The 18,034-nt window shown below is 35.4% G+C and overlaps 1 protein-coding gene across 5 annotated transcripts in view; it reads left to right on the forward strand.

Moving 5' to 3' along the window:
* The window catches only part of RFX3 (regulatory factor X3), a 147,001-nt gene that overhangs the window by 105,665 nt on the left and 23,302 nt on the right, over positions 1-18,034 (forward strand). For 4 of the 5 annotated variants that reach the window (XM_075410679.1, XM_075410677.1, XM_075410681.1 and 1 more), the window contains exons 5-7: positions 7,014-7,088; positions 11,839-12,020; positions 12,982-13,101. In XM_075410679.1, the coding sequence (XP_075266794.1) occupies positions 7,014-7,088; positions 11,839-12,020; positions 12,982-13,101 (377 nt within the window). The remainder of the gene's footprint in view (positions 1-7,013; positions 7,089-11,838; positions 12,021-12,981; positions 13,102-18,034) is intronic. The other variant, XM_075410678.1, reaches the window with a different exon arrangement.

An 18,034-nucleotide genomic window follows, 5' to 3' on the forward strand; every position in this document is an offset into this window, starting at 1 on the left:
CTATATAAGATACTAAGTCGATAAACAGCTTTCCAAAATGACTGTTTTCATGTGAATATATGTAGATTGGTCAAGAATAAATTATTATTGCGTTGAATAAGAAGTGATTTATCCTAGCTGAATGTCTATTTGAAATGAATTTACATGTTGAATCCTGTATGAAAGAGTTGTCTGTTTGGTTTATTGGCAGCAATCGTTAAAGAAGGGGCAGCGATATTTAAGACTAACGAGAAAATTGGATTGTCACGTTAATAATGAAATGTAAATCACCTTCCAATTTTTTTCGATATGTAAATGTCTAAAGACTGTTCTTATGATAAAACAGGATGATCTAATCAAAATACTTCATAATATCACAAGGTTAAAAATTTCATACAGTTTCTAGTAGTCAGCCAGTAAGAGGCTCCCATCTGTTAGTCTTGTCTTCTAACAAGCTTTGTGACTGATCTGCAATTACAGCTGTAATTCATCAGTCATCACCAGCCATAGGAGGTCTCCACTCATGCTGTTACAAAAAATTATCCTATTTCAGTGCAAATGTAAATGCACATGAAAATAAAAGCAAAATTAATATGGATATAATGTATCACCACGAATTATTATTTCTGGTAGTAGACACAGTGTGCAAAATTTGCTCTTAATTTAAAAGACGGACGGTACCTACCCAAAATCTGTCGTAATTAATGGAGGGAGAACAACCACAACAAGTGAAAAGGCTCAGTGTAAATATCGTATCTGGGTAATATGATTTTAGTGGAAGTATTGTAATTATTTTAAGAACAAAATGCAACCAGTGTTTAAGTGATTCATCGAAGGTGGAAGGGTTATCATTTGGAAAATAGTTTAAGAGGAGATTTTATTTATTATTGTCTTTCTTGGCAGAGGAACTTGTTCCTCTACATTCCCCAGCTTTTCTGGTAATTTTTATTTGTCTGGATCCATCTTATTATAAAACAAACCATTTCTGATCAAATGGAAGATGCACAGATTTTTATGCTACAAAGGATTAGCAGATCATCTGGTCTGACCTCTTATACTGGCAAGACATTTACTTAACAAGTTCTTCAACTGAGCATGGTGACATCTTTTGTGAAAAAAGGCATTAATTTCCAGATACAAGAAGTCAGATAATCTTTTTTTTCTTCTTTTAAATGAGTCATAAGAATGGTTAATCACTGCTACTGATAAAAAAAACATTTATGTGGTATGAATTAACTGGAGGGCTGGGAAGTTTAGAGGATTTGTGGTTCTTGTGATTTAATACACCTCTGCCTTCAAGACTTCTCCTCCTGCTTTGGTTTCTTCTGCAGAGTTGTGGAGCACAGCACCATGGCTTCTCCCTCTCTCTTCCAGATGTTTCAGTGTAGCAGTGTTGCCATAATGTCCTTCTCTGCCCCTTTGAGTGCCTTCCTGCTCCACTGTGATGTCTTGAGTTGAGACTGTGCCCTTTTCATAAGATAGGGAGTGTAGGTGAAAGGGAGAATGACCCTGCTGAGGTCAGCCACACCTACGCTGTCTGCATTCTGGCTTCGCCTGCTTGTGCTCCTTGTTACTTGTCTGATGCAGTCTGGCTTCAGCTTTCAGTCATTGGCTTTTGGTGTGTTTTCTGCATACAAACCCTGTAGGACCTCATAGGTTGTTTGCAGTTTTGACAATTGAATATTTATTCTGGTATTTGTGTATCAAAAATCAAGATGTGGTGTTGTTAGGAATTCAGTATATTCCAATGTACCATTCTGATTACTGATTAAAAAATATTGTAAGAAACAATTTTTTTAATCATAAGTTATTAAAAAAAGGTATCTTTGAATCTGTGAGAAGAATTTTGGTTAATTCCGTTTGAAAATGTGTAAGCTGGATGCAAGATGACTTGCTACTGATGTTTTCATAACAGTCTGATTATCAGTGGCATAAAGATATTGTCTTTCTAAAGGACTGGATTTTTTTTGTTTATTATGAAATATAGATTTCTTCTAAAATGGATACTCTACCTGTCTCTAAGGCTGTCTTGCCATAAATGTTTTTAAATTTGGTTTTGATAGTAGTCTGAACTAAACTTTCCTCTGGTTTCTCAATTCTGATTTTCCGGTGTGAGTAACTTTATGTTTACATGTGTTTTTCAGTGTTACGTGGAATGCGTATGTTCTAGAAGTCCTTATAATCAGCTTGACAAGGGATTTTCTTTGTTTGTTTTCCTTTAAGTGTTTGCACCAAATATAGGGAAAAAGGACCACGAAGAAAACAAGTTTAGAACCTATTTGAAGATGTAGGTAATAGAGATGAGGTATACAAATAACTGGATGATCCAGGGGAGAGGTGGTGAATTGGTCAGTTTGCCCATGCGCTTGAGAACTTCCAGCAAGGAAGATGAACATGAGCAGCAATGTTTCCTTCAAAAATTTGGGAAGGAGAAAGTAATCTGACCTAAACTGCAAACATTTTTTGTTTTTCCAGCCTGTGGCTGTTAGGTGTGCTTTTCCCCTCTATGTTGACTCCATATATTCTTTTGTAATCACTAGAGAACATATTATATTCATTAGTCAGTATGCACACCTTATGTACACACAGACTACTGGAGGTGTGCATTTGCAGCAGGTGTTTTGACCAGTAAGTGTTATGTATATGAAATTTAGATGTCGTGTTTAGAAGTTAATCAATTTTAGGGGGGGAAAAAAAAAAAAGCTTTTTTCCAGGTTTTTAAGGTTTGTCAGCATATGTAAAATACCACACTTATTTTACATCTTTTTGTGTTCTTCTCTTTCTGCATATTTACATTTCTTTCGACAGACTTTTAAAAGTGTCTTTCTTTCTATCTTCGTAGTACTGTTTCATTCTCGTTGTCAAAACTTCATAGACCCTATTTACAGGTGCTGCTACAGCTTTGTGTGTTGTGAGGAATGCAAATCTTTTCAATGTAATTGTTCCAGCTGTGAAGGCAAGACCTGGCTTCTCCTAGTATGGTCAATACTGCTTCATTTTCAAGCTCCTTTTTCCTGGGCAAGCTTGTCTGCCTAACACAACCCTCTGGCATAAGTTTCAGAAAACAGTATGACATACATGAATACTCTGTCTTGAAAAAGAATTGAAAGCCACCATAAATAATGCATGTTTGTGACATCCTAAAAGAGTGAAAGTGTCATATTTTCAAAAGCCCTGAGTCAGTTTATCCTGTAGTTTCAGGTTAGTTCATGATGTGTATATACCTTATTTAGGTAAGCACAGTTGGTCACAAGTACCCAGGACTTAGCTATCAAATTAGTCTTTCTTGTACACATATGATGAATTAGTAATTCCTTTATAATGGAGCATGTGATGAAAACTGCTTTAGAATTTCACTTTAAAGCCTAAAAGGGCAAGCCTTTGGAAGTGGATAAAAGGCATTGTGAATGGGAGGCGCCTGTGGAGAGAGAGAGAGAGACAGGAGCTATCTTTTTTGGATTTGATGCAACAGTGTATTGAATTTTAAGATGCCACCTAAAGTTACCTGCCTTGCTGCTGATGGAAGGTGATTTGCAGATGCAAACAGATAAGCTAAATAAATTGTAGGATATCCAGATTAATCGCAAAACCTCAGGGCTTAAGCATCTGCGGATTGTTTTCTTTATGTCCTGACCTCCTCAGAACAACTTACTATAAACACTTTGTGTGAATTGTTAGTTAACTAGTTGAATCATGAAAAAGTACTATTTCTTTCTTCTTCCTAAGATGAAGACAGTTTTTTTCAAAGTAGGTTTGGGATAGGTATTTGCTGTGTCTGTGCTATATACATCTGAGATTATTATGTGTAATTTGCTGATCTAGTGACATGCTAATGAACATTAAGACATAAGCTAGCAAGAACAGTTAGTAACTTTGAAATCAGTAGATCACATAAAGACTGAATATTGTAGGATTCCAGATGCACATATGAGATCAGACTCGAATTTTTAACCCCAGAGAAGTACCCTGAATCATTAACAGCAATATCAGAGTGTAAGGCAATATTTTAGCTGGCAAACATAGTAAATTGAAGAAGTCTTCAATCATAGTTTTCATAGCTATCATGCTCTAATTTAGTGTCTGCTCATGTTTATGTTAATAAACAAACTGATTATCATTCCTACTATTAGTGTAACGTTTAACATGGAGTTGCAGTGGGAGTAGTAGTGTACATTTCAGTTATCAGTCAGAAAGTTTTCATAAATAATAGTTTTAGTCTTGCTAAGAGAGGACTAGGAGAAATGTATGACTGATCACATATTCAAATAAATGAATGTGTAATTCTTGTTGTCATGTAGGTTTTCAAATGTATATGTAGTAGTTGTGCCTGGAATCTATCACTGCTTGTTGCTAAAAATGCAAGGGTATCGGTCTTCCTTGTGTATTTATGCAGAATATAATTTTAAATCTTAAATTTATTTTCATATTCTTTCCGCAAAATATAATAAAACCCATTGCATTACCTATGTAATTAATCTGTGTATGTGCTTAAATGCTGTTTCGAATAGATGTGAAATTATATTCAGTTTTTCTAGAACCTAAGTAAAAGTCCCTGGCCAAAACCTAGAACTTAAAAGCTTGAAGGAACAGATCCTTCATATAATCATTTTTTTCCTCTGGTAGCTGTTATGCCTTATACACATGCTACTCTGTGTCACACAGATCACCTTGAAAATCCAAAAACTTGGAATAAAATAACAGAATAAAATAGAACAGTTCCTGTTGGGGAGGGACTTACAAGGATCATCTGGCCCAATTGCCTGGCCCCCTCAGGGCTGACTACAAGTCAAAGTGTGGTGTTAAGGGCATTGTCCGCATGTCTCTCCAACACTGACAGGCCCAGGGCATCGACCACCCCTCTAGGAAGCCTGTTCCAGGGTCTGGCCACCCTCTCAGTAAAGAAATGCTTCCTGATGCCCAGTCTAAACCTCCCCTGGTACAGCTTTGAACCGCTCCCACACATCCCGTCCCTGTTTCCTGGATCTCCCTGGATCCCACAGGATTCACTGGATCTCCCTGATCCCGGGGAGCAGAGCTCAGCACCTCCCTCTCTGCTTCCCCTCCTCAGGTAGCTGTGGAGAGCAATGGCTCGCCCCTCAGCCTCCTTGTCTCCGGACTGGACAAACCCAGAGCCCTCAGCACTGGGCCTATTTCTAAGAGAAACTCCAGCAATAGAAATCTCCCAAATGTCAATGAAGAAGCAGTTCTTTCATTTGGCTCGTTGCATAGCACCAAAAGGCATTGAAGTAGTATGGCTCGAGGAATGAGTGTCATCTGTGATGTCACTTTTTAAGTGCAATTAATACTACTTTTTAACAGATTGCTTCTCTGAAGAAACAAGGCCACAAGTTGCAGCAACAAAATTAGAGTAGTGCAGTAGGGGGATCAGTCAGGAGGAGGTGTAAATTCAGTACTGTGGTACTTCTGTGGACTAAGCATTGTGGAACAAGTAGCCTAAGATTCAGGATTAGGATTTAAATGTGTATATGAAGACATTGTTTAGTTGTAGGATTATGTTAAGAAGGGAAATTCTGTGGTTACCATATATAGTAAGTTGACCTTGTTATGATGATGTTTTAAGTTTGCAGTTTTTATCATGCAGCAAGCTTTTAAAATTTGCTTTTTCCTTTGTGATTGAATACTTTGACTTCATAGTATTTTTCACTGAAGCAAGAAGAAATCAGAATATTAAAAAAAACATTATTGCCTTGTAAGAGTATGTTTTCTTGCATAGTAATTGTGTATTTTTAATAATGTACTTTATATAAAAAGGCTTGTATAGCTAATATTAAACAGTTTTAAGAGAGAAACAAGTGATTCCTCACAGTTATTACAATCAAATACTTAACAGTTGCCCTGTAAAAAAGGGAGAAGCTATTTTTACATGTACAGTAAATTCAAATATCAACTGTAGTATTTTTCAGTTTCTGATATACACAGAGTGAGTTTAGCCAATATTGATAATTTAAGCCACTAAAATCATGGATAGTACTGTGATATTTGAAGTAGGATAGGGAGGGCTGATTAAAAAATGTACACAGAGAATGATAAGTGGTTTTAAAAATGTAAGTGGTGGTTTCCATTGCTTTCATTTTGGCCATTTAATGTAGCTAATTAATTGCATGTGTTTTCATACTGCGCATCCCGTTGTCTCTGTCATTCTCATTGTTTTTGCTCTTCTAGCTCCCCAGTTAAATTACAGCCAGGTTCTCAGTTTTCCTCTTTAATGCTGCTGTTGTCGAACTGATCAAAATATCCATTGATACTGAAAAAGAAAAAAATGGGAATGGATGTGAGGCTATTCGTACATTTGCATTTGAAGAAGTACTACTTTGTATTTTAGTAGTGCTGTGTATTCTTTTCCTTTCAAAAGGCAAAATTATTGCAAACAAACCTGCTTTTCCAAAGGCTGGATCCTGCAGTCCATATAACTCCTGACTTCCCATTTCCTTTGACAGCTGGGGTTACTCAAAGGGTGCTGGCAGCAGTAAGGGTGATGTCCTGTCCCAGTGAAGCTAATGGTGGAAAACCTGTTGAATTGTTTGGGTTTGAGATTTGATTCTGTAATTCTAGAGGGATGACATTTTGTTTCTAATTAAATTCTTATTGCAAACTGTGTATGTCTCTTTCAGATATAGTTGGAGGGAAAACATACGGAGGCCTTTCTTAAAATTCTGTTTATGGATTTATTTATTTATTTATTTCTTATAATTTTGTTCAATCGGGGTTATTTTTGTTTCAGTGCAGCTCGCCAGTAAATCTACTCATTTAATTTCCTGAGCAGGCTGGAAGGGAAAATGGACTTTGAGGCTGTGATCCTGCAGTATATATGCAAGCAGAATGCCTTTCTGACCTCATTGGAGAGGTTTGTGTTCACTGGGACTCCGGAATGAGGCCTTTTAGTAGAACATATGCCCTAGCCAGAAATGAAGCAGGCATTTCTATTGATCTGTAAACAATCTGTCAAAACTTCTCTGATCAGGCTTTTTTACTATCTCGTCTTGAGTCCTTTTTTTAATGAAATCTATTATCAGATTGAAATGGCGATTGAGACACTGCAAAAGTCTGATGGTCTGTCCACTCACAGAAGCTCTCTTCTGAACAGCCATGTAAGTTGTCTCTTCTTCACATACAGTCTCTCTTGCTTGTTCTGCATGCTTAGCCTGCCTCTAAATGTTTGTTTTATTTTATTACTACTTTTTGCTCTTAATCTTCTCATCTTAGTTGCTTGTAATCTTCTACTACATCTCCCATGGCTTTATTTTGTCAGATGAAATGTCTTTATGGTATATTGCAGAGTGTTACCTGTTTTCTATGCTGTACACCTGTATTAAGACAAGTTAATATATTTGACTGTTTTGCGGATTATAGTGTAAATGACAAGATAAAGTTCAAGTAATTCTAAATAAGCTGGCTTTTGACATTTTGAAGTTGTTTACAAAGGGAAGTCTGTGTACCCTATATTAAGTAATTTCAGGGCATGTGAAGATGAAGAGAAGAAACAAACAGCATGCCTAAATAATATCTTTATTTATTCTGAATAGAAAGTTTATTATTAAATTACTTACTTAAGAATCCTAAAGATCCTTATCATGACCTGGAAAAAAATGAAAGCATTATCTTATTTTGAAGTACACAGAAAATGTCTCATTCAGCTGCCTTTTGCAATGTTCTTACTCCACAAATCTTACATGTAAGAACTTGCCATATACAAAGCTGGAACATATTTGGGGAAAGACATGATCACTATTAAATCAATCAATTAAAAATTAAAATAAAGGAAAAAGGCCAGAAGTTAATTTTAAACGTACTATATAAATAATAATATTGCTTTGTAAGTTGTTAGTCTTTCTTGAAATGGTTTCTTTCTGTTGGTATTTGTGGTTTTGTATCTTTGCCATGTAGATTAGTTTGTATTCATCTTACCTCTTTTTTTCCTTCTCAGTTTACTGATTATATAAATTCAAATTTCTTCGTTGTTTCACAGAAGAAATTAAAATTTGGTTTGTGGTCTTAATGTAAGAATAAGGTGGTAGAGGCTGTCACTCAGAAATCAAATTTAAAATGTATGTTTTAGCAGGTTTGGGTTTTGAGTTTTGTATGTGTGGGACTGGTTATGTCAAACTCAAAACTGGAATTGTTTTGTGGAAATTTCAGGCAAATTTTTTTTTATTTAGAAAATGCCAATACTGAAAGAGGAAAATCGTATTAAAGTTACATGAAATGTTGTACATAAGGACTTTCAGGTTCCACATTGGATGTTTACAAAATAATTGTTTTGAAGATGAGACAGTATAAAAATTTCTATTTGAATAATAATGGATAGTACTAGATAATATAAAAATTATTATTTAAATGTGATTTTTAAAGAGACCATAACTTTTTTTGGCAAAGTGTCAGAAATCAATGTTAAGACTTGGAACACTTGAACTCTATTGGTGGTGAATTTGTGTTTAATCCTATTATGAATTCCAGAATCTTGGTATAAAACCAAGAAGAACTGCAAGATAAGCTGCTGCGCTCCAGTAAACTGTGTTCCACTCATTCCTGGTGCTATGCAGTATTCACAATGTGTTCCTAACAATGAGATTCACTTCCAACTGTTAAGTCTTAGAATGGTGTTTCTTGACAGTGAAGGCTTTTTCAAAATTAGTATGGTAGGGCTATATCTTTGTGGAAGAAAAAAAAAGAAAGATGCCTGCATATGTTTTTGTGGCAATAGGTCTTTCCTAGCCTGGGTCATTTTGGAAGAATTTAACAATCTAGATCAAACTTACTGGATGTTTTGCTTATTTTTAAAGCAATGCTTATTGTCTTTAAACTCAAGTAAGGACAGTATGGAGGAAGTTTACATATAGGTTTACTCTTTGTCTCTTTAAACTGTTCTTGATTTTGACTTCTAATGGGTTGATTTGGGATTTATTGAATAATTAGGTTTAATGCGTTTTAAAATAGAATTCTAAATTGTGTGTTTAGTTAAATTTCACCTTGCAGATGATTTATCAATTTGTGGGAAAATACTAGTTTTGGGATTGGGACTTTCACCCTGTGATACCTCTGTGAGGTTTTCTAGGATTTGGGGGGGGGGGGGGGGGGGGGGGGGGGGGAGACACCTGAATTCAGGTGTGCTCATTTTAAGGAGTTTTGTCTTTTTTCATCTGTTTTCTTTTCTTTCCTGATTTATTTCTGCATGAGATTGACTTATTTAATTGATAGCTGAATGCTTTATAAACTTTGCAGCTTAATTGAAGTCACAGTCAATTTAACAGGTCAGACTCAGTAAATATTTCATACCTTTACCTATCTTACTCATACAGTATGGTCAATATTACAAATTAAAAAGCCAGGATTCAAACCTCAGAAGCTCAGTTTTAGCATTGCATTTCATCTTAGTAGAAATTTTTTTCAAGTTGTTTACAATAGCTTTACAATGTTTAGAGATAATTTTCCTTTTAAAATCTTATATTAACTGTACTTTTTCTTCCAGACTGTGATCTAGCAAGTAATGACTTCAAGCCTTTGCTACTAAGTAGCTCCACCCAGGAGCAAAAGTTCTTATATTGCACTTACCTTTTGATTTGGGTTTTTTTGGTGTTGAATAATGCAAGTTATTGCTGAAATAACATCTGTTAGAAATTCATATCATTAATGAAGTGCACTTGAAGTGATTCATAATAGATTAGAAGCCATCTGGAGGAAAATAGCTTTAATGCTACATACAGAACTTAATTGGAAAATAATTGTGTTTTGTTTGTCAGTCTTTTGGGATTGACAAAGTTTTTCTCTTTCATATCCCGTCTATGTTCTGATTAAATTATAGGCTTAATATATGACAAATGTTACATAAATGTATATAATACAAATATGGATATAAGAATAGACTTTAAATATAGATAAAATGCAACAGTTGAAAGATACAATTACCTTTGTTTCTAAGCCCAACCTTATGTCAGGTGATTAGTGAAACAGGTTGGATACATTCAGATAAAAGTTAATATTTACAATTATACTTTTTCTTCAGCTTTATTTCAAAATGACAGAGGCTCAATTTGGAAGCACGTGTGACTGTTAAGACTTTTAAAATAATGATACAATAACTGATACCAAGATGATGAACTGTACTTTTTTATTTTTTCTATTTGAAATGCCAAGTTACCTGCAGACTGAGCTAAAAATTTCATGTCTTAGAAGCATTTACATTTTTACTTCTGTATGTTTTTCTAGAACTTGTTTAAGAAACATGGAAAAGTTACGGGCATGTTTTCAATAAAGAGCAAATATGGAAATGGTGTTTGAATGGTCTAGACTAAATTTTGTAGTGATGTTTTTGCATTTGTATTGGTGAATTTTTCACTGTGACTAAAACATAGCTATAAATTCAGTGTATTTGTTATCTGTACTTTAGTACATAATAGTTTTGTGATAAAGAAAAGGTCAGGGCTGAAACATTTAATGGCTGTTGCACACTAAAATATTCATGTTTTTTGCATGATAAGTTACACTGAACATTGATGGAACAGAATTTGTGCACTGCTCTAACAGAAAATAATCGTGCAATGGGATAAATAATACATAGACCAAGTATATCTTTTATTGTTGCTCAATAATTTGTGTTTTGGTTATACTAATTACTGCTTTGCTGGACTAAATTGAAGATTATTACACATTTGTGTGAATATCTAGCTCAGAGTAAAAGTTTGTAGCAAGTCTTGAAGACACAACATCCTCAGTTTGCATTTTCACTGGATAATCGAATTAAATCCAGAGTTTTGGTAAGAGCTCTATCCTAGCAAGCTTGAATATTCACACAGTACTATTTTGGTATAAGTAGTTAGGAAAACAGAGAAATAAAATTCAAACAAAAAAAAAATGAAATTTGTAAACTGTTCAAGCTGTAACTAAAGGAAAATTTCAGGGAACTGAAACAATGGCAAATACTGAGGAAAGAGAAGAAGAATGTTAGCATATCAAAAAACTACAGCAGTGGAATGTAAATGCATCCTCAACCTATATTATTTGTAATTTATTTTTTCATTCTCCTGTAATGTTAAATCTAGGAGCGTTAAATTGTCCTTTTTACTTTTTTGTATATTAGTGACAGCTAGAGGTGTTTCAGGAGTGTACAGTATTTGGAAAGTCCAGTGATGTTCCATGAAAAGTCTTTTCTTGCATGTGTCTAAAATTACCTACCACAATTATATTAAAAGATTAATATTTTTCCAAGAATCTCATTCTGTTCCTCCTCAAAGTGAAAGGCAGACACACTAAAACTGAAAGGGATTGTACCCCTAGTGCTTTGTAGATGTACCAGTTATTTTCAATGTTATCTAGGTTACTGTGGCTTGTATGCAATAGCTCTTTTATGTATCTCAAAGTAAAGAATATCCTATTCAGTGAAGTGTCAGAATGTTTTTTTTAACACCAGGCAAAGAAAAACAGTATAATATTCCAGGCTTACAAATACATTAACTAATAATTGTTAGTCCAAGGAGTTTGTTTTCTGCAATTTACGTGAATTACATTCATGCTTACTTTATTTCTTCGCAGTACTAACAGCTTGTCTCCAAAGCATAGATACCTTTGGCAAGTATTGGTGTGTGGTACTGAACCAAAAATATTTTAAAACGTGGACACTTATCTGAGGTCACAAGTGCAATGAGTTCTGCCGTTTCCTGGTAACTGTGAAGAATCTAAAGCACTATGGTGTAGCTAGCATTTAAGGAATCTCCAAGGAAGGAAGTAATTGTTAAATAGACCTAAAGAGTGGTTTCAGAACTGTCATAAGTTAATGTTACATGGCTAAGGTATTTTTAATAAAGTAATAATGATTTTTTTTTTCCTGTTTTTTGTGTGATATAGCTTCAATGGCTTTTAGACAACTATGAAACTGCAGAAGGAGTGAGCCTTCCAAGAAGTACCCTTTACAACCATTACTTACGACATTGCCAGGAACACAAGTTGGATCCAGTCAATGCTGCCTCCTTTGGAAAACTCATACGGTCAATCTTCATGGGATTACGGACCAGAAGACTTGGAACTAGGTTTGTGTTAATGAAATCCTGAACTATAATAGAAAAGACAAGTAATAATTGTGAGTAATAATCATGTCAGCTAGTAAAAAAAAAATTAGTAAAACCTATGTTTAAATATTACAGTGGTTCTCTGTTGGTTCTGTCTCAGTTTTATGCTTTTCCAGATGTTAGTATACTTTTACTTCTCCTGTTTTTGACTGTTTATGTTTTTAGATTTTGATAAACACTGCAGATTTTTATCAGTACAAATAAAATGTGCGTGTTGTTTAGAAATTACCAAGAGTTGTGTTTCTCCATAACTAGATAAGTTGTGTTTGTTTGCATTTTATTTTTATTACTCAAGTAGATTGCAAGTTAAAATGCTGGATAACATTTGTTAAAGAGAGTGAATTAATTTCCCAAAGGTGGTAAAATGACACCCGTGTGTCCTCGGTTCAGCCAGGACAGGGTTAATTTTCACTGGAATCCAGGAAGGGAGACAGCCAGGCGGGCTGACCCCACCTGGCCAAACAGAGCCGGGTATTCCATACCGTGTGCCGTCACGCTGGGTGCTGGTGGTGGGGGAGCTGGGCAGCCGGAACTCACTTGTGGCTCGGGAGTGCGCAGCAGCGGGTGGTGAGAGCGGCTCTCGGTGTTCTGCTGTTTTGTTTTGTATATTCCCCTAATCTGTATCGTTGTTGTTCCTGTTCCCTCTGTTTGCTGTTTTGTTAAACTGCCCTTATCCCGACCCACCAGTTTCTGCCTGGTTCTTTCCATTCTCCTCCGCACCGCGGCAGGGGGAGGGGCGGCCATGTGGCACTTTTGTTGCCGGCCGCAGCCAAACCAGAACACCATGTAAAACAGGTATGACAGGAGAGTCAGGCCTGATTTGTGGGTATTATTTTCCAGTCAATGTAAATTGTAAAGTGCATGTAATGCAGATGCATAAAACTAGTGTTGCTTTTCTTTTAATTCTTGCCCTTTCATTAAGGGGGAACTCCAAATATCATTACTATGGGATTCGTGTCAAGCCAGACTCTCCTCTTAATCGACTACAGGAGGACATGCAATATATGGCTATGAGACAACAGCCCATGCAGCAGAAACAGAGGTAAAATGTGAAATGTACACGAGTACTTATGAATATTTCTGGTTCATAAAGCCTGACTTTTCGTTACGTGGAAAAGTTGACGTTCTAATGCAACTTTTGTTCAGCTTCTCTGTTGTGAAAAATGAGTTTGCTAGATATCCAGTTGACATCACTGAAGTTTTAGGTATCAGTCAACATGAAAGAATATTTACCTAGAAATTGTCATAAATTTGCAAAAAGTAATAATCATTAAGTGAGAGATGATATGAGCAGACTCTTCTTAACTATCTTGATTTCCTACCCCACAAGCTGAAGAAAAGCAGCAAGTCCTTGAATTTCAAATTTTGCTATTTTTTTTTATTACTATAGCTTCTTACCTATAAGCTGCTTATAGGAGAGCTTATGGTTAAGTTTAGTTTGGTGTTTATTTCCTCTCCCTGTGAAGAATTAATGTGACTGTAATGGTTTGCCTGTAAGTTAAGTATTTTCCCTCAGCATCTGTTGTTCCTGAGGATCCTGTGAAAGCTGAGACGTATTTGAAAGCAGTGGCATGGTGACCACAAAGGGCTATGCTGATGGTGAAAGAATGTGTGAAAATGCATATGAAAAAGCTATCCCAGAACAGAAAATTTTAGGGAAAAAAAATGGAAATCAGTACCTTTCTTTGAAATTAATTTTTATTTGACTGACATCACTAGTGTCCCATGTTACCCTAAAGTGAAATGTCTAAGATTTGTGATTTCGTTAAACTCATAAGCAGAACAGCAGCATATCAAACAAGATATCTTTTAAAGCTATCACACACAAAAAAATCCAATTCAATGAACAGTTTGGTATAGCGTACTAAGCATATTTTGTGGCCTTGGACACAATTGAGATATGGAAAACACAGCTTCAAACTTCAATGTCAAACACAGATGTGCCTTTAATCTGAAATGGTTTTACTGTCACTTCCAGAAGTAGTTCCAGCACTAAATACATATTAATGGTGAGATATGTGTTCTTAACTATCTTGTGCTGGGCATAAGACTAAAACATAAGATGTCTCACAATATGATCATGTAGGAAATTCTTGTTACAAAAATCGTCACAGGATTGTATGGTAAGAAGAAATGATAGATATTTACAAAATCTCCGAGCAAACTGTTTTTACCCACTCAGGCTCATTCTCTTATAGGTTTCATTCGCTCACACTCAACATCACATTTATGCTGCAGTGGTCTAACTAGAATTGTTTCTATGAAATTGTTTCTGGAGAAATTATGCCAGTTATCTAATCATCATCATCTCTCGTCATCTTCTTCATTCACAATGACACAGTGATTTTGAACTTGCATTATGTGACTCTTAGGAGTAGATACTACTTTGCTTTACTATTTGCTTTATTATTTTGTTTAACACCACGATATGTCTTATGTAGTTTTCTGATTTTCCTTACCTAGGTATGTTTGGAGGCATTTTCTTAACATTATCGTTATGTCAGTTTCTTCCCTGATTATATTTGTATGAAATCACACATACGGCATTGTGTAGCGGTTAGTGCATACCTTTTCTTTAACCTTTCTTTTGTGCATGCACACACATACATGCACAAGCATGCTCCCATTCATACTCATTTCATACCAATCTTAAACTCTGCTGTGACAATCTGTAAAGATACTGATGAAGGATGGGAACTACAAGGCCCTGGATAATTATGCTCAAGAAGTAGCTGTTACATAAAAAATACTGTGCTGTAGTAGAAAAGTTGGTTATGCATTATCTTCAGTTGAGGCTAGCAATAAGACTGAGGAGAACAGGAAAAGGAGAGAAGCGGAAGCCTCTGTCGCCTATCTGCAGTACTGGCTGCAGAAGAGACCACTGTGTTATTATGTCTTAATAATAATGGCTTTGTTATTAAATCCTTAAAAGCAGCTGTCCCAATATACCTTCCTAGATGAAGCTTTATCTCTTTGCTCAGGAGCTTGCGTTACTTATCTTCTTGTCTTTTAAGACAGAAGACAGGCTGATATCTTTACACTCCTGAGATCTTGAAAGATACCCTAGAAACAGAAGCATTGTCACATAGTCATACTGGTGTACAATTCATACAAAATAGTTCTGAGGTTACCTTAGTTCAGGGTACACAGATCTCAGTAAAATATTTTCTGTCTTTCCAATATCCCAGCATCCTAAATAAGTAAAATGCAAAGATGAAGGAGCTGGCCAGACTTTGACAGTTCCACTATGAAAAATATGTTTTGTCTCTGCTCTGCATACCATCAAACATGCTAGCAGTACTGAATAGAGTATAGAAGTTTTCAGAATGAAGATGTTTATCCAACAAAATGTAAGAAATTTTCATTGAAAAGCGGAAAACTGATGAGCCACTATAACTTACTTATTTATACTCACCTAAACCATAAACTGCAAAATTTTCTAATAGAACCAGGGATTTTTAAAGTCCAGTGTGATGATTCCAGAACATTTTTGTCTGACTGGAATATGCTGATTATAATAGTAATTTTAGAAAAAGATGGAACAAGTATATTAAATTATTCCACAGTCTAGCCTGTTCACTTCATTACAGCCATTCTAGCATTCAGCAATGATGAGTTTTGGCCCATTCTTCTCTGTTTGTAACCTTACTTTTTAATTTTAGGATAGTCTTGGGTTGTACAAAATCAAGGTTTATTCCACATTCTTCAAATAAAAAGTATATTTTGCTTGATTAATTTTAATGGAAACTGAGATATGCTTGTGTTTTATAGGCCTCAGAAGGTAGGGTTTTTTGGGGAAAAAACAAATGCTAAATATAAAAATGGCTTGAATTAAAACTTTCAGTGCACAGTTAAAAAAGTGAACTTGTATTTTTGAAGAAAGATTTCTTCCATGTATACAGAACATGCTTAGTATCTAATTTCAATATTTTATCATAGTTTTCCTAGTGTATTGAAGAATTCTAGCAGGATTTATTAAGAGATAATGAAACGACTGAATATTATAATTTGCATGATTAGGGTAACATCACTCTCCAACTTTATTAATATTTCTAGTGTTTCATTTGTCTGTTAAATCAGTGGTAAATTGCAGTCATTGTACTTCTTCTGTGTAGTTATACCAATTCTACAACCTCTATCAGATGCGTCTAATTGGATAAACACTTCTAGTCCTTTTTTGCAAAGACTGTAGACTGAATGTACACTACAGATCATTGTTCTTTGTTTCTTTTTTTGATTTGAGGGTCATGCACCTTTTCTGTTTGCATAACTTGAATATCCTGAATATCCCAAAGTACTCCTGTATGTTCATGCTCAGAGTTTGTCCTGGGCTTGAATTCAAGGGTCTGAGATTCATCAGGCATAAATTTCAGGTGGAAGGTAATGCTGTTAGTTGCTTAGTCTTGGTTGTGATCAGCATGAGCTGTGGCAATACTCTCTGTTCCAATAAGAAGGAAAAACAGAGTAACTACGTATCACAGGTGCTAACAGTCCTATCTTGCAGCTGAGACAGTGTCTTGGTGACAACAACCACAGATCAAGAGACACAGCACACCTTTGAACTGAAGAAATACACAGTTAAAGACTAGTCTTGGCTGGAACATAATAGCTAACACCCTGCCTTTCACATGGGCCTGCTGTATAGCTCAGACTTGCAAGAGAAGGCCTGGCTCGCCTCTGTTGCCCTGCTCCTAGATGTTTTCCAGGGCAGAAAAAACCAAGATGTTTAAATGGTTATACATCCATCAGTTCTGGTCAAACACAGGCCTGACTAACAGCGAATGGACATCAGACAAAGACTGTTAGGAAGAGATAAAGTAATATCCCGCTGAAATGTTATGCCAGATGTATTTGCACACTTTGAGTCTGGCACTAAACAGTTGCCACTTAAAAGTACAATCTTATTAGGAAATCCTTCCCATAAGCATTCTTTGTCAGACCATTAAAGGGAGATGTATCAGAGATGCAATTCCTAAAGTCAAGTTCCATTTTTACCCTGTTTTTGTTTAGCTCTTCATAAACAGAAGCTTGTGGCTCAGAAGCTCAATTAGCTTTATGGCTTAGTCTAGGGAAATTGATACAGATATGCTTGTCTTTTCTTTAGGGCATTCATAACAATGTATGTTTTAAATGCTATTTCCAGAAGTGAACGTCCAGCTTTCCAAGTTAATTTCAAATATATTTTTCAATTCATGCACGTAAAAATGATACCTTTTTGCTTTCATTTATGGGAGCTGAACATTCAGCTACGATTTTCTTTTAATAAATACCTGTATTATTATCTACTGTACATTATAACATTCAGCTATCACATATCTTATTGTTCTAACCATAAATCATTAATCACTATTTCCTGTAGATGTTGTTTACCCTGTGTATTTATTTTATGTAGAAAATAATCTGTTTTCTTGTACTGTTCTCTTTCCTGTATGTATGAAGTTACGTCACAGTTAGACTATGGAAATCAATGAAGTTGTATTCTAAATTAACTGCAAAGAGAGACCAGCATATCATTTAGTGTCATTTCTGAATTACCTGGTTGTGTGTCCGATTTCAGTAGTTTAGGCTTTTTTTTAATTTTCATAGCTTTGCACAAATTGAGAAAATGTCTGTTACTAATTAAAGACTTTGCAAACTTTCACTGTGTTTATGCTAACCTCCATAAAATTAAAACGGTGTCCTTTCTGGGTCAGTTTCATTAGAAAGCTCTAATATCCATGTAAGGTCAGTTATTATTTTCTGCTCCCGGTCTCCTAGCACCTAGTGATTTAAAACAAAAGGGTGAAGGATGAAAAAAGGTATAGGTTAGTAGTGAGTAAAATAGGGAAATAGAGTAAAAGCCTGGATAATTTTAAAAAATGTAACTCTTACCAGTTAGGAAATTGTAGCTATATTTTCCATGCACACAAAATGGCTTGAATTTAACTAAAGAATTCTGGAGAGCTGTTTCGATGTCTAAACTGCAAAAGTTCTAC

This window comes from Opisthocomus hoazin, chromosome Z, assembly GCF_030867145.1.
Source record: "Opisthocomus hoazin isolate bOpiHoa1 chromosome Z, bOpiHoa1.hap1, whole genome shotgun sequence".
NCBI lineage: Eukaryota > Metazoa > Chordata > Aves > Opisthocomiformes > Opisthocomidae > Opisthocomus > Opisthocomus hoazin.